The sequence below is a fragment of the Centruroides sculpturatus genome, unplaced genomic scaffold, assembly GCF_000671375.1.
Source record: "Centruroides sculpturatus isolate CEXI.00-Female unplaced genomic scaffold, Cexi_2.0 scaffold114, whole genome shotgun sequence".
In the NCBI taxonomy this organism is placed as follows: domain Eukaryota; kingdom Metazoa; phylum Arthropoda; class Arachnida; order Scorpiones; family Buthidae; genus Centruroides; species Centruroides sculpturatus.
Genome location: NW_019384417.1, coordinates 585,826 through 609,792, shown reverse-complemented (window position 1 = coordinate 609,792; position 23,967 = coordinate 585,826). Strand labels below are relative to the sequence as shown.

Here is a 23,967-nt window from a genome sequence, read left to right as displayed (position 1 = left end):
TACGATAATATTAAGGAATTAAGGATTAAATTTGTATACAAGTCGAATTAATATATAAAAATTTCACTCAGGAATTTATTAATGAAACTTTTTACTATTTCTTAAGATAGAAATCAATGTCATTTCTAAGATAAAAACTTTTTAATTCTTATAAAGTAAAGAATTATTACGAAAAAGAAACCCAAGGTTTAAAATTTAAGCGGGAAATCGCTAACTCTACATCGAGGAGTCCATCTTAAAGGAAAGTGAAAACGATGGCGGTGTCCTCAAGGTCGCATCGACGGTCGTTATACTTTTGCGCGTGCGTAGTAGACACACCAGGCCATCGACTCTCGAACGAAGGCCTCTCTCTGCTTCGGGTCAGCCTACTGAATGTCCATTGTTATAGCGCGATTCAAACTATTTGCAGAATTTTCTGCTCTGTAAATAACAATTGTTTGCAGTTGTTTTCTCATTAATAGTTTGTCGTAAGCGATATTTTCCGTCGATTTCGGTGTAATATCTACGAGAAAAATAATCGATTAGGGAAATTTAAAAGAAAATAATCGAAGAAAATTTCGCCCGTTTGGCTGGATGTGGGTAGTTACGTAGGATAATAGTAGAAGAAGGGGGAAACTTGGTATTCTTGTATACTAACCGGATACCTTCAATTTCCCGAAAAAAAGTACCCATACGGAGGTACGGTTGTTCACCTGTTATGTAGGTGTATAGAGTGATGCCGGGAGGTCCTCTTACCAGGTTGCGGGTGAGAAACCGGTCCGATGCATTCCACACATTGTATGTATGGAAAAGGAAAAAGAAATTAGCACAAAGAGGAGAAGCAAAACATCTTAATGTGAATCTTATTGAAATTCAAGTGTGTACGCATATTTTACCAATTGGAAAGAATCGTCGATTCGTATCGCCATTTAGTTGTTATTGAACGATTTTACTTGTGTTGAAACTGGTGTTAGAAAGTTTAGAATTATAATGAATATTTGTAATTCGAAACTTGTAAATGCCTCTCGGAATTTAATAAAATTTAGTATATTATATGTCAATTAAGTTTATTAAGGTATTATAATTTAAATAAAGTTTCGATAGAATAGATGCAATATACTCTTATCACCGTGAAGGATCCGAATTGGAATTCAAACTGACTCATTATATATTATAGTTAGTTTGGATCGGATAATTGTTTCTTATCCTTCATCTATGCTGGTTGATCTCATTTCGATTTAGGCCCGTCTATAATATGTAAAACTTGAAGCCAGCTGTATAGCCTACAGGTGCTAGTACATTGCAAAAAACACCTGAAAAATTATAAGTCCTATATTTATTAAATTTTCCTTAGTAAATTCAGTAACACAGTCTACTATACGTTCATTAAATTTATTTGTCCTTCTAAAAAGACATCTGCCTTTTATTCATAAACCATCTGTCTTTCTTTGTAATAATTTTTCCTCCAAAATATTGTAGAAATGCTTAATATATAATTATTATGTAGTCTGTTCTAGATATATAGGCTATATATATATATATATATGTGATGGTGTTACAGTATTTATATATACTTACAGAATGTTTATGGATTAGAATTATAAATAAACAAACACATTTATAATTATAATTTAGAAGATACAAGCATATGTGTGTATCATGTTATTAGTATACTTAATTTTTAGTTTGAAAAATATGCAAATAAGATATTTACAGAAATAATTTATAAATATATGAGTATAAAAACATATACATGTAAAAATAATGTAGTGTACATTTAACTAAAAGATTATCTCCCTTAGAAATAAATAATATAATAATAAAATATGCCTTTCAGAACAAATCCTGTTTACATCCATATGAATATGCTACACAAAAGGAGCATATTTATATAGTCTATTACTCATAATTTTAATATATCTGTACCGGAATGTACCGTACCTAACAGCTTAACAGCATTATTTTTTTAAACTTTTGTTTGTAGATTTTAAATTAAAAATTTTGGGCGGTGTTCGGTAAAAAAAAGGTCACAAACAATTTAGGACGCAGAAATATCTCATTGTTTTATCCATTAGTTGCTCCATAAAATAGATTCACTGAATAGTTTAAGTTCTAATGCTAAGGAATTTTTATTGTCTGAATTTAAATCAAAGTTTANTAAAACGTTTTAAGACACATTAAATAGTAACTTTAACCATTAAATTAATTAAACATTTATAAGAGAAGAGACGAGTTCGAAGAGACAGATTGATGTGCAGACACACGAGTACACAATATATATATACATAATATAAAATATAAAAATTTAGTGTGACGAAATCTACAATTCGATTAATTATAGTTTTTTTTCTATTCTTATCTTTTAATGAAAAATAAAAGGATAATTATTAGTTCGAAACAAAGTCTAAAGTTTTAATAATAACTCGTTTTAATTAAGCTAATTGCATACCAGAAATTCGCATTTGGGATATGAAGGGAAGGAGGAAAGAAAAAAAGAAATCATTTTTGGAATAAAATTAAACATTAATATTGCATAGGAATTTATATGTAAAGGGAAAAAGGCGCAATTACTGCGATTGAAGAATATTTTAGAAAGTAGTAGTCGTTAATGAGTTTTTTTTTTAATTTGTTTCTCTTATAAATGCGACGATTCTTTCTTAATACTTTCTTAAGCTATTGAATTGTACAGGGAATATAATACACTTTACTTTAATATTTTACCTTAAAGTATATAAATACTTAACTAAAAATTAGCATAGGTCACACAGATATTAGGCATACAGATTTATTTAAAATTACATTACATTAACAGGTATTTATATACTTTAAAGTGAAATATCGAGGGCTGAAAGCTATCCTGATACTTTACTTCGATTGATTCTGTATGTTATTGATACTTTATATAATTTAATAAAAGGCAGAATTACTAAATTGTGTCTTTCCATTTACTATTGGAGAATATTTTAAAACGTAATAGTCGTTAATTAGCTTTTTAAATAATTTCTTGAATCGATATATATATATATACTACACTTTACTTCGATTGGTTCTTTATGCTATTGATATTGCTTATACTTCTGTCGGCGTTTTATCTTTGTATGATTCAGTAAAAGGCGCTAGTCAGTAATTGAACCTTCCTCTTTCACACAGAAGAGTATTTTAGTCACTAATTAGCTTTTTTACAAATTTACTTCTCTTAAAACGGACGGTTTTTAACAGTTTCTTAAGCCATTGAACTGATGCCGCGCACCATAATTTTCTTCAATTGATTCTTTATGCTATTGATATTGATTATAGAAGTTCCTTAATCATGCCATTTGTTTGTATGATTACGTATTTATCTGGAAATTGATTTTAAAATCTTTTATTTTATTATAGTTTTAGAAAAACTTTATACATTAGCTGATGCCATTGAGTAATTTTTTAAACTTTGAACAATAGTTAGGCATATCTTTATGCTATTGATATTGATTATAGAAGTTCCTTAATCATGCCATTTGTTTGTATGATTACGTATTTATCTGGAAATTTATTTTAAAATCTTTTATTTTAAAACCTAATTTAAATTATACAGTTTTGAAAGTATAATTATTGAACAGACAGGCTAATTTTCCTTTTAAAAACTTATAATTGACTATTTCCTTTATAATCTAGGCTAAAAACAGTCAAGGTATATAACTTATATCAGTTGACGATATCATTTGCTCGAAAAAAAGAATAATTTATGATAGATCTTAAAATTTTCAAAACACTTTTTGTCCTAGAAATATAAAATATTCTTACAGGAAATATTTATTTTATAAAACAAGATTATATTTGTGCAATATTATGTCTCGACCTGGTTTCATTTCAGTTTTTTTTTCTTTTTTTGTTTTTTCCCCCTTCTTCTTCTTAAGTTAAACCCGATTGTCCTTGATAATGGGGAATTTTATAAACTACGTGTACTGAAGATAAACTAGTTAAACCTAAGCGTATGTAATGCCATGCATGATTACGATCTTTTAAGGATTTATTTACAGATATATATTCAAATTTGATCGGCATATTTATATATTCAAAGTTACTAGACGTTTACATAATATGACAAATTTGATAATTTATGTGTCATTTATCAAATTATCTTATCACAAATTACTTGTCAAATATTAAGATGTAATTAAGATATACGTGAAGTGACAAATTGTAAATAAGATCCTGTATTTCATTATCATCACATGTTAACATTTTTAAGCCAAAATGGGATAAAATATAATTTAGATAAATATTCCAAAAAATTTTGATGTATAAAATAGATTTATTCTAGATAATTTCTGAAAAAAAAAGTAATATTTAGGAAATACTTTATAAAATTTTAGAACTAATATTGGAAATTATCAAGCATTTTATTTTAATGCTGATATTAATTAGCATTATTGTAAAGTTCACTAATATAGATCGTGATTGTTAATGTAAGATCTTATTGTAATTGTAATTAAATATACAAATAAAATCTTGACACATATCCAAATGTACAAGATATCAATACATAATTTCGAAGAGTAGGTCTATTTGTAATTACAGAATACCATTAAAAGAAAAGATGCCCTAAATAATTTCAAGAATGATAATTATTAACGATTGTTTGGCGTTAAACATTGTCTATGAATGATTTAAATCTTAACAGGAAACCTGAACATAAAAGGAAATAATTCGTTTACTGTTGACAGTTTGATGTCAACGCGATCAAGTTGAGCCATTCAGGATTTTTCTCGTTAACTATCTCTTTTGTGCCAAATGACACATCAGGAAACAGTTGGGAAGATACAACTGCCCTCCTTTTGTATTACACATCTCTTTAAATTGGTTTTCAGAATGCAGTAGGCCCACTATTGGCAACTGTAATCGAACACGTTGTCTGACCTGCGTGTTGGCCCCATCTCTACCGGTAATATTTTAAATTCTTTTCTTTTGGTCATCTCAGATGCGTTACCTGATGTAGGAAATTCTTTTGACCAAATAATTGCTTATTAGACCTTCTTGACCTCAAAATAATCTTAATTCATACAGGAAATTGCTTACAAATCTTTTAGTGATTGAATTGTGAACATACTCAAGGTCGACCTCAATTGCTCATAAGTGTGGAATTAAAGTATTTCTAGATGGAGGCTAGATTGTGACACCTAAACATCGTCATCCTCCTTGCTTTGATTACAACTATAGCAATTATAACTGAACTAGACTTTATTTGTTACCAATCCAATTAGAATTATAGAAGGTCTCTTTACCAATAATTTATGTTATTTTATAGTTTTGAATTACAAATTTATTTAATGTCATTTTGTCATAAAAGAACAATAATTTATCGATATTAAGTAACAGAAATTTTGAAAACTATTGTAGCGTTAACAAATATTTTACACTATTTTTGACTGATTGGTTAATTTAAATTTTTTTTATTAAATATTCTGGTTTAATTGTTATTAGAATAATTAAAAATTTAGAGATTATATCTTGAGATTAAACTTAAAGACATAAATTATCTCGCTATTTTTTATATTATGTAAATCTAAAACTTATTTATCTATTTTATTTTTATAAAATCATAAAAGTAAAGTCACGTGGCAATAAAATCCTTCCTGAAATAGGNAAATATAATAAACGAAGTAGTTCCATAAAACTCTGTTTAACGATTAATCGTTTACCGGATTGCATTAAAAATCGATTATGAAATTTAAAATTTATCGGAACTTCGGTTTTAAATGGAGTATTAAATATCTATATGCGATTTTTATTTATTAAATTAAAAAAAAAAAAAAAGTAGATTTAAAAATACATTCATTCGATTCTATTTCCTCGGATCTGTTCAAATCTGAAACTGTAATAGATTGGTAATCGTTTTCTAGATTTCTTACAAAATTGAAATCGATTAAACATTGCGGGTGAAAACGTAAAGAGCAAATCGATTGGGAAAATCGTTTTAACGAGACGACATTCTAAAATAATTTCTATCCGAGCAGAAATTGGAGGCTTTCGTTCATCAATTAAGACTTTATTTACGAACATTACGACACGTTGTCACGTGACATGAGATTAGGCAAGTGACAAATGTCGATGGTGAAGGACTAAAGAGAAACTGTGTCATGTATTGGACATCCCAGGTGACTAATTGTAAAGATTGAGCATCAGCTAGCGATTAGATGGCATCATGTTTCAAGTAGAACGTTCTGTACAAAGACCACATAGATTAGCTGTAAATAATATACGTAGATCAATTGTAATTTGTTACATCTAATTTTAGATTTTCAGTTGTATTACTTTTTAAAAAAATAATATACATATATTTCTTATACCGAAATTTAAATAAAGAGAAAAATAAGATAACAAATGTTGGGAAGATTTAGAGCAGTGACCAACTTTATCTTTCTCTAGATTAAATTAAATTAAAGAACTGAGAAAAGAATAGGATAGAATTAAATCGAATTAAGGTAAAGAAGAAGAAACAAAATTTAATTTATCACATCAAAGTATAGGTTTAACCGAACAAAGAAAGCTTGAGGCAAAGACCTAACTACAGGAACACTGCTAATTTTATTAAATATATAACTATATATATAAGTGTATATATAGGTTTTTTGCATTTTATAAATATTATTAATTAAAGCTGTTACGATATTATAGAACGAAGTAAGGGTTTTTTTCCTTCAAGAATGTTTTTTTCAGGGCGATTAAAGTTGGCCCCGATGAACCACCTACTGGTCCCGGAGTCATGGTCCATTACATGGAGCGAAATGCATGGTTGGTTGCCATTTTTACTCACCATTTGGACAAGCTCGAAGTTGGCTCGTTTCCCAAACGACAAGCCTAATATCCGTTGCTGTACATTAGTAAAATGGAGAGTCGCTCCGCCATCCTCCGATTACAATTACACTCTAGTGATCAATAATTATTCCATACTTGTATGGAATAATCATTGATCACTAGAGTATAATTACTGTTGGATGTAGACAGTGACCAGGTATAAGTTATATACTAATTGTAATCAGATACAATCACTTTAATCATTTTCCATAAGAAGTAAAGTACCGGCAAATGAATTGTAAAGCAACAAGAATGACAAATACGCCTATTTATCTAAAATATATTATTAACTTTTAGTATAATTTGCACAATTGATCATTTTCTTTCCAAAGTGCCTGGAATTGCATCGTAATAAGACAAAATTAAGATTCTAATTGACATAATTTTGGTTTAAAACGTTTTAAGACACATTAAATAGTAACTTTAACCATTAAATTAATTAAACATTTATAAGAGAAGAGACGAGTTCGAAGAGACAGATTGATGTGCAGACACACGAGTACGCAGCATCATAGAAATCCCATAGAAACAAAGCTAGATAGAAGAATAATATTGCCCGAAGCCTGTCGGGAACTTACCACCCGTGTGTGTTTGTGTGTGTAAATGCTTTCGTTTATGCTATCCCAAACGACATGCGGGAGGGGTGAGACGGTTAAAGTGTGTGGTATAGCGGCTTTAACCCACAAGACGCTCTCTGTAGTAGTAATCCGGTATGCCTCTGGCAAGTCCCACGAATAGCAGTCATAAATATCATGGTCCGGCATTTAGTGAATAAACTACAGTGGAAATACATGCATTATCCGATTTTTACATTTTTCTTCCATATTTATCGTTCATCCGACGGATAGTTTATATTCCTACACACTGCGATGGATGCTGGAAAAGTGACATCGATTTTCTTAATTAAAAATATAAGAAAAAAAAAAAAAAGAAAGAAGAAGAAACCTCTTTATTTCATATGTTTAATAATTATTTGAGATTCAGAATTTAATGCTGTTTCTTATTCAGAGGTAAAAAAAAGAAAAGAAAAGAGGAGTCGCATCTTTATTAAAAATAAAGTCAAATCGACCGTCAGGATGAGAATGAGGAGAGTCGAATAAATTGGACAATTTTAAAAGAAAGAAATCTTCTATAATGGAATCTTTATGTCGACTTTTGTTTTATTAATAGAGGAGAGGGAGGAAAAATAAAGGAAGCAGAAAAAAAAAATTTATATATATATGTATATAAATTTTCTCTGAAAATTGATAAGAGTAGTATACTGATAATAGCAAACATACAAAAGAAATTTCAAAATAGAATTAGAAGACCTATTTCACAGACAATTTCGTTAAGTTACTTCATAGAAAGAACGATGACTCATGTGTCTGGTAGTTATACAATTAACATCTAGCAGTCCTCTTTCTCATTAGTTTAATGGCTGACTCATATACCTCATGTTAGTGAAAGCCTGCTTGTCTAATATCGGTTCTGGAAAATGTCTTTGCCTAGTGATTAAACAAATAATAAAACTGAATGTCTTCCTTTTTTAAACATTGTACCGAGCTCTTTACCCATATTAAATTTACACGATACGGTCCGAACGATCTTCTACGTTACTCTGTTTCTAGATTTAACTTATGTAAAATATATATGTTTTGACATGTAAACATTTAGGTTGTAAATGGTCATTAACTTTAGATGAGCATTCGGTACGCGAATTAACATTTAAACCAGGCAGACGTGCGTATACAATATTTCAGCACGTTTAAACTCTCGATAAATGCCATTATTGCTAATTTAAATAAATGTAATATTTTTCCAGATCCATTTCTTTTGCCTTAAGTCAAGCACACACAATATTGTGTAGGTTATACGACGGAATAATAACGTATTCTTTTTATGCTGTTAAGGCTTATAATGTTTGTTTTTTTTTCTTTTGAGTGATACTAGTGCATACTAAGCCCGAATCTTCTGCATGAAATTCTCCGAAAAGAGAAAATGTGCTTTTCTATTTATCCGTTCAACTGAATTCAAAATAGCTAGGCTATCCACGTTTTGCATATAGAAGAATCTGTAGTACATTGAAGGCAATAAGATTACAATAGCCTAACGCGAAAAAAAAGAAGGGTTAGAGAAAGAAAGAAGTAAATTTCCTTTTATTTAAGTTTGTTAAACAAACAATGATTATCTCCAAATACTTGTTGATATATACAATAAAAGAAAACCAAGAGTGCAATTTCACAATTGCATAACTTTAACGAATGGAAAACAAATTTAGGAGTCGGTAAATAATTTTCTTTTAAGGAAATTGTTTGATGTAATTTAATTTAAGAGAATTTCTATTCGTTTAAGTATTGTATCCCACAAACAGTACGTGATCTTTATTTTTTATTTAAATAAAAAATTAGACTTTTAAATATTTACTGTGCGAAGGACAATTTGCTGTCTTCTGCCATCGACATTCGAGTATCACCTGCCTTTTCGTCATGGTTAAGTTAACGTTTATATTGGGTATGAATTGATTGTTATGCCTGTGCCAACTGTCGGATGTGCCACGGATGATAGGAGTGATCGCCCAGGCAACTGCATCAATGCAATTAAGAAACGTCAGCTGCACCGTGGAGCGAATTAGACTAATATAGTATCTAACTGATAGTTTTTTTATGCTTAAGATGAAAATGCTACAAAAAAAATGACTAATCAGAATCGGAGAAGAAGAAGAAGAAAAAATTCCTTCAAAAGACAACTGTGGTAACAAAAAGAAAGAGCTTAATTTATTTTTTAAAAATAAATTAAACTGTTTTTTTTTTTTTGCTCGAAAAATCAATCAACATCGTTACTTATTCTTTGTAATTGTAAACTTATACGAAACAAAGCAAAACTTTGTTGTAAGTTACTCGTAAATCTTAGTATAAGTGTAGATTTATTTAGTACATTAAGATGAACATGAAAGAGAATAGCAAGGGAGAAATTTCCATTAGGGTCCTATTGTTTCGGAATTTATAGAGCAGGTCCAGCCCTTCAACACGCTAACATAGCTGTTCGATGTGCCCTCATCACTATCGATTATCGATTTCATCCTCTGCACTACATGGTACACAGCTGAATGCGATTGTTCTGTCGTGACATTTGCACATGATGCCGAGTACTGTTTTAGATGCTGATAGCCTCTCTGCCTTGCACAACTTCCTCAGTCTGGCGCCGCTGTCAATAGCAGACATTTTGGATATAGAAATTATTTACATTTTAAGTTTTACGACATGTCAAGCTGTAAGAAGTCATATTTTATCATCTTATTCAACTATTTTTTCATTTAAGCATGAATAAAATTGTTTCATATTTATATAAAATGGGTGGAGCAGCGGCTCTTCTTTGCTCGAAAAAAACCGCTCTGGAACTCATTTTCACGGAGAATTGAGGTGACAATTGTATTATCTCTATGCATTAGCGCCCCGGGGGCGAATTTCTTCCGCTCCATCTCTTCCCATATTCTATAATAACCCATAGGCAACATTTTATACTTTATTATATCCTATCGCATTTTCAAAAAAAAAAAAATAAATAATAATTTAATATTAATTCTTTCTTATTATATTATATAATTAAATAACAATTTTTCAACAGCAGAAGGAACATTATTTATGTTTTTATACGTATTTATCTGTATAAATCTCCGTGTAAAAAATCTTTAACATCCATAGCAAAGGAAATTACCAAGTGCTTTAAGGTTCTTTACAAAGGATATAAAGTATTAAGAAACAGGAAACAGGTTGAAGCCTAGTTTATTTGGTGATTTCTTTCACTGTTGTATCTCGTGTAAGGTGTCATTCAGTACTTCTTATAATCGAATCCTTCAATAATACTTATAGGCATTGAAGTTTCGACGTAGATGACGAGGAAAAAAAAAAGATAAAAAAAATTTTACCTATAAAACAGCTTAAACATCAAAGATCCCTGAATATTTTTTTAACTAATGCCATTTGACGAATACCAATGCATTTATTGATCTCCGCCGAAATATTCATTAAAAGATTCAATAAAGTAGTAGTCTCTATCTGAAGTAATAAAAAAAGACCGCTCGCAATTTGATAAGTTATAAAAGTATTCGACCCACATAGTTCCCAGTATTCAAAATTACTTACCATTTAGTCTATTTAGTGCGGCGCCAGACTATAGACCATTCTTAAAACAAAAAGAAGCTATCAGAATCTAAAACAACGTGTGTGGCAAGATTTAAAGATGGAATATTGAGGTCACATCCAAGTGTCTATTCTGCAGCTTTATATACAGCGATAGCAATCACCGCCTCTAGCCGGCTATAATCCTGGCTGCGATTCTTAACTGGAAGAAGAAGGAAAAAAAAAAAAAAAACAAGAGATCCGTTTTTAACGGTTGGAGATTGACGGGACTTTGTGATCTAGGCAATTACCTGGCCTTAAACTACTTCGAATACAAGACAGAACCATCAAATTGCAATCTAGATTCGGTAGGATTTTTACGGTATTAGTTCTGTATAAAAAAAAGGTCCCGGATTTTTATAGTAGGAATGTAGAAAATGTTAACTCTGATTAATATTTCGTAAGTGTGTTAAGGATGATATTTATAAGTCTATTGTCAGAATATAAATATTTTTAGGATTATTAAAAACTTCACTGTATAGCAAGATTTGAATCCTTTTATATGTTACATTGTATGTAAAAATATAATATTTTATACTCTGTAGATGTGTAAATGTAAATATTTTCTAAAGTTAGTTATTAAAATGAATTTGTTTATTTTGTATTTTAATAAAATTAAAAGTAAATAATTTATATTTAATTATACAAAGTAATTTATTTTAATTGAAAGTCTAAAATGGNTATCACTCGAGATATTTTAATAATAATTGCACATTATTCTTCCTGAAAGAGTATTATTATTATTATTATTATTATATTTCCAAATATTATTTGGCATTTAAAATTTTTATTTCTTTACATCGATTTATACTTTTCAGGTCCCTTAATGATACAAAGGACAGAAGCTACTCACAACTCATTGTCTATTAGATGGAGAAATTCAAAAAATGCTACAGTTTCTTACTCAAACAACTACAAGGGCAATGAGACCATCTGGTTAGATGTTGAAGTAAGTTCTTGCCTTGAAGCCATTTACCTTTAGTCGTGATAAGAAAGAAAAAAAAAAAAAATAGGACGAAATCGATCCCCAGATGATAGCCTAATATTCATAAATAATTTAACGTTTTCCTGGCCTATTATAGAACTTAACCTTTAAACGTTTCCTCTTCAAAATGTATAAATTTTATTCCTTTTTTCCTCTAGTCATCCGAAGGAACTGCTAAATTAATGAATCTTCGGCCTAATACCGAGTATTTTGTGAAAGTGGAAGGAGTCGATGGACGTGAAATTGCTCTAATTAAAACGAAAGGTGATTATTTGATTCATTAGTTAAATAGGATACGATATATTATTTGTTCAAAAATGTTTATAACGGTTTTCTTTAGAATAGACTGTAGTTATGGCAAATAAAAATAAATTATAAACTTAAATTAATAAAAGTTATTCATTTGTTTTATGATAATGTAAGGGATATTTAATGGTATTAAATGATATTGTGAAAAATATATATTACTACTGTCTAGAGTTTTATATTTTTTTCTTCATGCTTTATTGATACGATTGTAATAGTAAAAAAATTGATTTACAGAAGAAAAATTTATAAATTCGATTTTGAAAGACAATTTTGTCTTTACAGACGGTTGCAGCATCAACGATACTTCTTACGTAGGTCTTGGTGAAGTATTCCACGTGGGATGTGATCAAACGTGCACGTGCATGCAGAATGGCAAAACGGAATGTCGGGAACGATGCAACTTCCGTCCAGGCACTATCAGTGATCCATCATGTGAAGAATTACCAGACGAGACCGATCGATGTTGCGTCGTCTATCATTGTAAAGGTAGTGATAGTTTTCCTTATTTCCGGGAATTCTTCAGTGTCCCGACTTTTCCACTTCAGTGGCGATGTAGCCACGAGTGTGTTGAGGTCAGAGGTTACAACCATTTTCCTGTTAGCGATGGGAAACAGAATGATGAGATGGTTCCATGATAATCACTATTTCCATGACTCAATGTGATCGTCCAAGCGAATAGCTGATAAATTATTTTCGGATTCTTTGAAACCAGTTACAGTATTATTGATTAGTTTTCAATTGAAGATATATCTCACTTGTGAAAAATGTCATACATATTAAAAATTATTTATTATTCTTTTAACAATAGCCTATCTGATATACTTTTCCTTAAAATATTCGCAATTGTTTTCCAGATTGATTTCTTAAAATAAATTTTGCAAAAATAACGATTATCGTTAATCTAATTAGTCAACGCTATTTATATTTGCTTTTATAATTTCATTTATAGATACTCCTTTGCCAACGCCACCGAAATTATTGGTTCCGAAAAAAACTCCCGATTCATTAACTCTGGCTTGGGATGATTTTAAACTGCCCGATTATGAATCCGGATATGTTGTCCAGTATCGTCGAAGAGAAGATCAAAATTGGACTCAAATTCAAGTACTTAAGATTTATTTTATTCTTTTATTTAACTATATTTTGAAGAACAAATCATTGTTTAATTTAAACCCAAATCTATTCTTAAAACACTGCATAAAGTAAGACATTTTGGAAAAAATGTTAGATGTTGCACTGTTCGATTTCATTGATTAATCGGCGAAGAGTTATTTAATGGATATTTTCGTTTAAAAATAATTTTGTTCGAATATTTAAGTATGTTTTTATTAATAGTATGCCAAGGAATATAAGAATAATTTGTCGGGATAATAAGGAAGAGTGATTTTGTTACATGTCGAGGCTTTCACACATAACATTAGGCCTGTGGGAAAATAATCAAGAGAGCGTTTACTATTAGCATGGTACGAGTTTTAATTTTCACAAAATAGTTACTATTTATCGAGTAACAAATATAAATAAATGGAACCGTGTCCTAAGTAGGTCATTGACCCGAAGCGAACGGTGTCAACTCTTCTTTGGATGATCAACGAAGCGATAAAATATATGTATATATTTTTTTAGAAAAATAATCGATTGAATCCTCTTAAAAGTAAATAAAGAAAGTTACACGGAAGAATAATTTAGAAACAATAATATTTATATTTTCTTTTGCAGATAGGAAATACACCGTTAATGACTATCAATAATTTGAAACCGTACACAGCTTATGAAATTAGAGTTTTGGTTTGGGAAGACTCAGAGGCCAAGAAACTCGGTTCCTCGTCGGAAATTGTCACGATATTCACCGAAGGTAATTTTAAATAAATCATCTTAACCCACTTGAACCCTTATTACGATGGTTCAGTAAAAAGTCAAGAGGTGAAGTGTCACCAATAAATCTACAATTGAGCTAAATGATCATTTCCCGTAAAGATAATAAATATTTTATTTTTAAATTTAAATCTATAAAATGTTATCAAATCGATAAAACCCAATTTATTAATTTGATTTTTCAGATGGTTGCGAATACGATAATTCTACTTACGGAGTTTCCAAGGAATTTACAGTCGGTTGTGAGTTAAAGTGTATTTGCAAAGGAAGTAATAAAACAGAATGTAGAAGTAGATGTTTGCATCCTTATACTAAATCAGGAAATTCAAGGCCCGAGTGCATCGAAGTTACAATTCCGGACGACCCTTGTTGCGTTTCACTAAATTGTACCGATAAAGAAATACATGACGTCACTAACAAAGGTTTATTGTTTGTTATCACTGCAAAAAATAATAATAATAAACTCGAATTCATATCTATATTTATTAATTTTTTAGGTAAGAGTTATGCGGACAAGATCGGTGAATGCCCGAACGACTATTTAATAAATAATTGTACGAGTCAATGCGAACACGATCACGAATGCCAAGGTAATGAAAAATGCTGCAAAACATCATGCGGAGGTTCCGTCTGTCTGGAACCACTCAGTTTACGAAGTAAGTTTTAGTGAGAATTGATATCTCTAAATGGAACTACTACTGGTTTATGTTACTTCCTACGGTTATAATCACATATAAGCTGAAAATTTAGTCTCTGCTCCCTTTCAATTGCTTCTAAATATATATTTAATAATGGAAGTATTAAATACAGTATTTTACGATATATAAGACAAACTCCCATTTCATCACTGAATATTTAAGAAAAAGTATTAATTTGCTTAAGTTCTTTTGTGCCTTTGGGCAGTCGGCCCCAATTTTTTCACTGTATTCTGGTTTTAAAAAAGTAATAATAATAATATGTTTAATTAAACATTAACATTTCTATTCAAGAGTCGGACAAGGTAGAGGTTATCTGTAGCTTACTAAAGGCCGTTTGGAGAATTCATTAGCCCGTAGCAACTTCGTAAGGCGATTTTTGGACAAAAGTTTCGTCTTATATGCCGTAAAACATGTTATACAATTAATATTTAAATTAGATATCATTTAATAAAAGGTACAGGGACTCAATTAAATTATGATCTTTTCGGTTTGAGTGTATGTGATATTGGATAATGAAGAATTAAAGTAATATAAAAATATCTTCTCTAAAAAAATATATTAGAGTCTAATAATAATTTATTGAAATTTTCAAAGCATAAATAAAATTAAAAACTGACGAGAATATGATATAAAAATAATTACCTTGTTATTAATTTGTTGTGTTTTTGTAAAGTAATTTTAATTTAAAATTAAATTAAAAATGATTCATAGTTAATGAATTTGTTTATTTAGTTTATTTTCAGTAAATTAAGCTAGTGAAGATGAATAGACTTTCGCTTTCATTATATATTATTTATAATTAAACGACTTTTATCTTGATTTTGCTTCCGCATTGAAAGTTTATTGTTCTAATTATTCTTTAAAAATAGAGAATAACTGGAAACGCAATTTCATAGATTTTCTATAGACTAAACAGAAACAACTCAATAAACGTATAGAAAATTTTAAGAATTTAATTTAGTTCATATTTAGAAACAGAAATTTTGATTGTTTTGCTTCGGATTATTTATTTATTTATTATAAGAAATTTATATTAATGCATTACAGCACGAGTTTACATAATTCTTACATAGCATAGCTCCTTTATATAACAAATCCCATAATTATATAAAAATAAAATATGAAGTTATTAAATATATATTTTTAATAATTTTATTAACTAAGTATAATGTTTAAAATCTTTCGAGCGATACAAATAATCCTGCCAAGGTTTAATCGATAAAATTTTACACGCCAAAACTAGATTTTTTAAAGAGTAGATTTAAAAAAATAAACTAAATAAAGTAAGAATAAAATAATATATGATTAAATTTTATCGATAAAACATGTAATAAAATCGACAATAATTTTATTTTCATTTAAATAAAAACGATAAAATATATATATATATATATAAAAAGAAAAATGATCATTACATCGATGATTGATAAGTCTGAAGAGAGTAGAAAATCAAGTTTAACTTTTTGCAATTGCCTAAAACTAAATTTATTTTTTTTTCTCGAAGCTTTAATGTACTGTACACTTTTAAACCTTTATAAGTTTCGATTATATTTGCCTTCCTTTATTTAAAAACGGAATCGATATATTTATCTTTTCCGAAAAGTTGCAATAGCGTTTAAAGAACTTTTTATCTGATTCAATTCTGTAGCTAATTGGTTAAACATTTTAAATCTAAAAACATGACCGAACTTTAAAACAGCTCAATTGAAAGGTCAATAAAATGTCAGGATTTTCCATAGACAATACTGAAAGGAGAAAATTGTTTTCTGCTCCCTGCATTTTATCATCAGTAACTCAAGTGAGAGGATTAATTTTTCATGTCTCCTTTTTATTTTATTTTATTATTTTTTTTTAATTCTCTAATCAGCATTTAAAAAAAAATTTTTTAAGCTTTATCTATTTCCGATTTTTATATTGCATTTTATAAAGGATGAATGTAAAATAATACGTGATAGTTTTAAATTCTGTATCTGCGTACGTGGAGATGTGCTTAAATGTCTGCACTCTTCATGATATAGTCTTTTCCGGTGCAATATTCATTTAGGTTTACGAGTGATTTCTCAGCAACTCCAATGAAAAGACTAGTACTAAAAATTTTATTTTTAAAAATCTGGTTGAAGCTATCCAGAAATTCAGCTTATTTAAAGTTGAAAGAGGTATACATCTCTACTTTAGGTACTGTAAATATAAATTGCGTTCGAGAAACAGCAAGTGTTCGATACAAATTAAATAACAGGATATATCTCTATAGAAATATTGCTAAATTTATTATATTTTTTAAATATAATATTCGGGCTTTAAAGATTTAAAAATAAAAAATAAAAAAATGCATATTTATCTAGAAATCGTTTTATGAAAACAATCCGTTCAGTTTTATGCTTTTATATAATTTTTTTTAAACATATTTGCTGACTTATCGCTTATAACTTTGCTGACTATGATCGCTGACTTGTGTGAAAGTTAGATTTCATCTAAAACAAATTTAAATTGCTTATAGTTGAAATATAACGTAATAAATAAAACTTTTGAAGTTGAAATTTTATTATTCAACTTACAATGTGAATTGCTATAAATGATGATAAAAAATTGCTTAATTAGCTGAGCTCCATGAAGCTGAGATGGATATATTTTTGAAAATTTTATCTTTGAAATTTTTCTTATTAAAATATTAAATAGCCGCTAATAAATTTTAATATTTTTTGCTATTTTTCTGTTTTAAAAGATAAAAAAAAAAGTTTAACTTCAAAAATTTGCTTCGTCGATTTTTAACTATCATTCCAAAAATAAAATAAAAAAGCTAATTACCTTTAATAACTTCAAATCAATAAATGTTAAAGTTTATAAAAAAAATAATGCATATATCTGATTGTTAGACTTTGAATTTAGGTATTTTCTATGATTTAAATTAATTTACCATATTTTCTTTAAAATAAGCATAAAAACAATGCAGTTTTTTTCCCTTTTCTACGAAATTATTTTTACGAAAGTTCAGTTAAAACAAGGTTAAAATTAAATAAAAATTCATAAAACTTCTCAGGCATATTGTAAAGTTTTAATCTTTAAAAGAGATCTCTCGGCATCGACTAAAAAATGACGATTTTTTTTCTAGGTTGAAGATTATTAATTCATCTAGAAACTTGTTTTTTATGATGTGAAATATTGATTTTAAAATTACATCGTTTCATAAAACTGTATAAAGTTTATGAATTTTATTTTAATAAGCGAATATAATCTGAAATAAAACAATTTTTCTGCTATCTGTATGATTTTGAAATATATCCTTTCTAATCTAGTATTTTTTTTTTAACGTTCTTGTAATTTCAGTTTGATGTAACGCAGTAATGGATCCAGGAATTTTGTGAAGGGAGCAATCTTCATCAACTAAAAAAACACAGATAAATAAATTTAATTTTATAAAACTAATAACACACATAAGTACATCGGTCAGTCTGAATATTTATAAAGCAATTTAAATCTGTATTAAAAATAAAATAAATCGTCCTCTTTATTTTATTTGATTTGATTTGGAATACGTAATAAAGGCATAATTTAATAAACGTGATAATTATTGATTATTTAGAAGCTTCATTTAAAGCTATTATTGAAATTGTTTTAAATTTTGAATTAGTGATTAATATAATTTTTTTTTTAGCGGAAGCTTTACTTTAATCATAAATCATCAATTTAAATTTTATATGTAATTTAAGTAGTTAAATTATATAAAAACAGCTATAATTTTATTCACACAAATGATGTATTTTCATTATTTAATCTTCTATTATATCTTTAATGCTAGATAATTCTTGAATATTTTACTTTCTATTATACTCTAATGATCAACAATTTCAACGTCTACATATTTCCAGTGAGAGTATTTCTGCTATTATTCTCTATGATTTGTTTGATGATCGTATTATGTTTTATAACGTGTTCTGAGGAGCATTTCAATCATTTTTATTTCATTTTTTATAGCTCATTTCGATGTTTCTTTCTTTGTTTATATTTTTATATAAATACAGTATATTTATCTTGGTTTTTAAAAACAGAATCATTATGTTTTGAAAATTTTTAACCTAACAGTTACTTTCTTTACTTCACTTTTCTGTATCTCATACAAGACCTTTGAATGTCTTTTCCCTAAGGCTTTGACATTGTATAATTTCTTCTAAGCCAAAGAAATCGTGTTGCCTGCAGTTATTTTCTACTGTAATATTTTTGAAATTCTGTAATTTGTGTGTCTTTTTTAGTTATTAGAAAAATATATTTAACTTCTTTTTAGTTTTAAGAGAAACGAAATTAAGCATTTATTTATTTATTTTTGTTAGTTTTATGATACGTATAATCGCTATGTAACACGTAATTTAACATATGTGTTACATTTGTAAGCGTATAATTATGTAGAGTTGGAAAATTAATCTACAAGATGGTTCTAGATAATTTAATTAGGTGTTTTCGCGAAAGTTTTTCAATGTATTTATTGTCCAGGAGTTATAAATTTAACAAATAATTTATAAAAACAGTTAAACATAACTGTTATGATTTCTATCTTTTGAATTTTGAAATAAAACTCTTCTTCTAATTAGGAGGTTATTGCTCATCCTCTATTTAATACAAAAGTAAAAATAATCTCATTAAAAATATATTCGTGATAGAATAATAGATCCAAAAACGTAATGCATTATTCCTGTTCAATATTTACTATGCACACCGTAGAATTTCAGCATGAGAAGTTATCTCTTAGACTAATAAGCTCTTCCATTTTGTAGTTAATCACTGTTTGCTTGCATCGGTAATGCTATCATACTATTGTGTATTTGGATTATAACGCAGGTTGCGTTTGGTAATTTCTATGGCAAGTTGCTCGGAAATGAATGGTGTAGAAACGAACGGCGATTAACTGCGAAATGAAAGTGATTTTTAGACTCGGGAAAATTCACGAATAGACTTTAAACAATTTAGGAATTGTATCTTTTATGATGCAATTAAAAAAAAACTGTTGTATCACATTAAAGAATTATTTACCATTAAAAGCTATTTAGTAATGAAAATAGTTTAAAATTAGAAATATTAATATTAATCTATTTATTATGTTGTAAATCTTCAGATAACAGATGATAAATAATGTCTTCAAAAATTTTATTAACCAAATATTGTGCGAAAGGCAAACACGGTTAAATTATAGGACTAGGGGAGATCGGGGCAACTTCGGCATGCGGGGCAAGTTTGTCAAGCGCTTTTTTTAAAAAGCAAATTAAAAGGAGACTTTGGTTATAGGTTAGGCAGTTGAGTTTTATTGGTGGCTTGTTGAGTGTAGTGTTTTTATTGTTCTCCAACAAGCGTAGTTGAATTATCAAGCAAATTTTCATTTTCGTTCAATTCCATATAATATTTTTTTTCCATTTATATTGAATTGGCAGGTTTTGTTATAATTCCATGATAACGAAAGTTACTTTTCCTGTTAGAAGGATGTAACTTCAACTTATTCACGTGGCCAGATCGTGGCTTGGCATTCTGTTCTCAGGGTTGTACTTAATGTTTCGAAATCATGACTAGCGGGGTAAGATCGGCAACATAAAGCCACATTAGAAGCAAAGGATAAAAATCAAACAGATGATAAATGAAAACATGTTTGCATTTGTTATTCATGTATATATGTCTTTGAACTTGCATTTCGTTGTAATAATATTAAATGGGTGTTGGATTTGTATTTCTTTGTTTTAATAGTGAATTCCAACTTATACATTGTTAATAACATAATTTTATATACGTGCCTATCTTGCCCCATTACTGTTGCCCCTATACCAGGGGCAACTTTAATAAAAATAATTAAAATAATTACAACTTTACAAAAAGAGAGAAGTTGCCGATCTTGCCCCTATACCCGGGGCAACTTCGTCAATTTCTCTCTTCTTGTAAAGTTGTAATTATTTTAATTATTTTTATTTCCAAACTGATTTTAACCAGTTCTATAGTAAGGTAACATTCCAATAGACAATATGCAAAGCTTTTTTTTTCAGTTTACAGCAGTATTTATTACACAAAATTTAAGTAAAGCTTAACATGCCGATCTTGCCCCGATCTCCCCTATATATAGTAATATCCGGCACATTTCAGATATTGTCTATATAAAATATTATACACGTAGAAGGCTTTCTGTATTAAATATACAAAATACAGGAAAGAGATATAAATTAAGGAATTATTGTCATTTTCTTTTCTTAATATTAAATTACATTTTGACGATAGTTAATTAGATCCGATGTTTATTCATTTCTACAAAAGAAGAAAACTGTTAATGCTAAATGCTAAATTTAAGGATATTTATCCCAAGTTACCATTATCTGTAAAGAACATCCGATTAATTATTTTAGCTTTCATTAGTGTTTTGTCTTAGATCTATTCAGCAGAACACATCAAATCAACCAACGAAAATCTATTCAGAAGTTAAGCTTATTTATATTTATTTCCAACAGATAGTTACCTCAACCGAAATAATCCAGTTTCAGGAAATTCAAACCATTCAGTTAAATCTTCCATGTAATAATGCAGTCTTAGATGTTTAGTACTTAGCTTATAATCATTTCTAATGAGATGATTCATTCTCATTCTGTTTAAATACAGTTTTCATGTAGATAAAACATTGCAATTTGAAAACATTGAGGACCTGTAAATTCCCACTGTCGTCCGTCCGTCCGTCTGTCTTTTCTTAATTTCGAGAACGGAGTTAGATAGATGAAAGACGAGACCAATTATGAAAACCATAGGGGTAGAAGGTCCCGATTAATTATATAATAATTTCTAATGCAAACCGGAAGTCATATTATTTTAATTCAAAAATTTTCCCCCGAAAGATGTTAAATGATCTGCATGACTCTATCGTTAAAGGAAGGTATGATGTACAGGAGCAAGTCACTACTAATTTAAGGTGGAAAGCATATATTTTAAATTAAATATAATTAAAAATTGTAGCCCGGAATTGTGACGATGTCACAATAAATAGTTGCTCGTTCAAATTGATATACTTTTTACTTAGGCCTATTAAATGTGCCATAATTAATTTTTCTTCTTTCTAGATATAGAAATCTATCTAATTTTGTTTTTATAATTATTCTTAAAGTCATTTGTAAATTTTCATATAAAAAATCATAATGTAGTATTTAGAAGTATGAATTAAAACGATTTTAAATATAATATTGTGCAGATTTTAAATTTTTTTTATCTTTTCATACTTCTTAGAACTTACATTGACATATAAAACTAATCTTTATTCTTGATGAAAGCGTATTAATACTAAAATTTTGATGGATTTCCGATTGAGTTATGAAAAATTTATAATCAATAATTATTGAATATCATAAAAATACCAAAATAATATAGGCCTAATAATTCTGATCTATGGAAATATCTCAATATTTACTTATTACAGATAGTTATTATCTAGAGATGAAAATCAATGCTTTATTGAGGTTACATAAAAATTATTTCTGCATTAAGCTACTGTATATTCATAGATTTTAAATTTATCTTCAAAGAAGCCTATTACAGCATTCGGAATCGCGCGGTACTCGTATTGGCAGACTTTCGTTTTACTCGGGTTCCGTTTTAGACAGATTTTATTGTATAATAAGAAAAAGAAATCAGCCATTTCTTACATTATAGAATAAAGAAGTTAGTTGTTTCATACATCATCTTGGCATAATTTGATATTTCATTTATCTTCATAACCGATTCATTCGAACATTACATAAGATAAATCTTTAATGGGAAAGCTTTTCGGCTTATTAACAAATCAATCTGATGATTACATAATTAAGTAACGTATTTGTTTGCTATATTAAGGAATTCGAATTCGAATTGGATCAGGATATTCGGGTTTTCATGATGGATTCTGGTTAAACCTTTTGATTCCCGTATCAAGCGATCATACCATGAGCCCTCTCGGCTATATGGATTTTCGTTGTTCTCTAATAAATTTTAATAAGTCTGATTAATCATACGATAAAATGTATTGTTATTTTTAACCGATCATAACAGGGCCGGCCTTCTCTATAAAGGGGCCCTGGTGCAAGAAACTATTTGGGTCCTACATTTTTTGTAAAATAAAAAAAATTACAAACACAAACATATATTAATGCATGTTTATTTAAAGCGTGATTTTGTTCTTGCTAATACATGAATTACTTCAGGAAAATTATAATTTTTGCAATTTCTTTTTCAATGCTTAATATAGCAATTGCATTAAGCGTTCTGCACACATGCTGGATCGAAATAATTCTTTATTAATTTTAATTTGCTGAAAGAGCGCTCAGCACTTGCTATAGTAACTGGCAACGCAAAGAAAAGTTTTAACACAGTTAATACATTTAGAAATAACTCATTATAATTATTATTTAGTATGTATTGCATATGTCTTGTGTGTTATTTACATCTCTTTCATTCAAAATCAAATCCCGTAGCAAACCAATTTCCTGGAATAGGTTTTCATCTAGGGGAGATCCTTCTACTTTGGGACGCTTTTCTTTAAACCTTTATAATTTAAGTTCAAATTGATCTTTAGCTATGACTATTGAATATTTCTATTAGTAATTGATAACATCATTAAATATGGTGCAACACTTGACCCTATGCTATTTTATTTATGAGAAAATGTCAAATAATTATTTGCAGATATTTGTCCCAAGGTACAATCATGGATTGTACCTCGGGACACCAATGTTTGTACCTTGGGACACGAACAATCCTAACATTTTTGTAAATCTTAACTTCCGCCAGATGAAAAAATAGTTTATCCAAGTCTTTTCCCTTATAACAATATTGGCTTTATCAGTTAACAAAAATGTTTCATATGCTGGAAATGCAGGTAAGTATAAAGTTTAAATGTTCTGTAGAAGCATTTTAATGATTAAAAATCAAAGATAATCTCATTTTTGTATTAAGGAAAACAATAGTCATTACAAATATAGGTCATAAACATTACTACTTACTAATTTTTTTAGAATTAATATCGCATTTCTGACAGTAATTTTCAAAAAAGGTGCAATCTTCGCGCACCCAGAATCGACAGGTAACGCATTGAATCCAGCCTTCTGTGCTCGAAGTAGTAAAATAATTTTCATCGCATCCTACA

General features: G+C 28.7%; 1 protein-coding gene across 4 annotated transcripts in view; it reads left to right on the top strand.

Annotated features, from left to right (window-relative positions):
• LOC111619241 overlaps positions 1–23,967 on the top strand; it is a 41,626-nt gene that overhangs the window by 2,719 nt on the left and 14,940 nt on the right. For all 4 annotated transcript variants that reach the window (XM_023360933.1, XM_023360931.1, XM_023360932.1 and 1 more), the window contains exons 2-8: positions 11,795–11,925; positions 12,120–12,225; positions 12,553–12,756; positions 13,220–13,374; positions 13,987–14,122; positions 14,328–14,564; positions 14,640–14,798. In XM_023360933.1, coding sequence (XP_023216701.1) covers positions 11,795–11,925; positions 12,120–12,225; positions 12,553–12,756; positions 13,220–13,374; positions 13,987–14,122; positions 14,328–14,564; positions 14,640–14,798 — 1,128 coding nt within the window. The remainder of the gene's footprint in view (positions 1–11,794; positions 11,926–12,119; positions 12,226–12,552; positions 12,757–13,219; positions 13,375–13,986; positions 14,123–14,327; positions 14,565–14,639; positions 14,799–23,967) is intronic.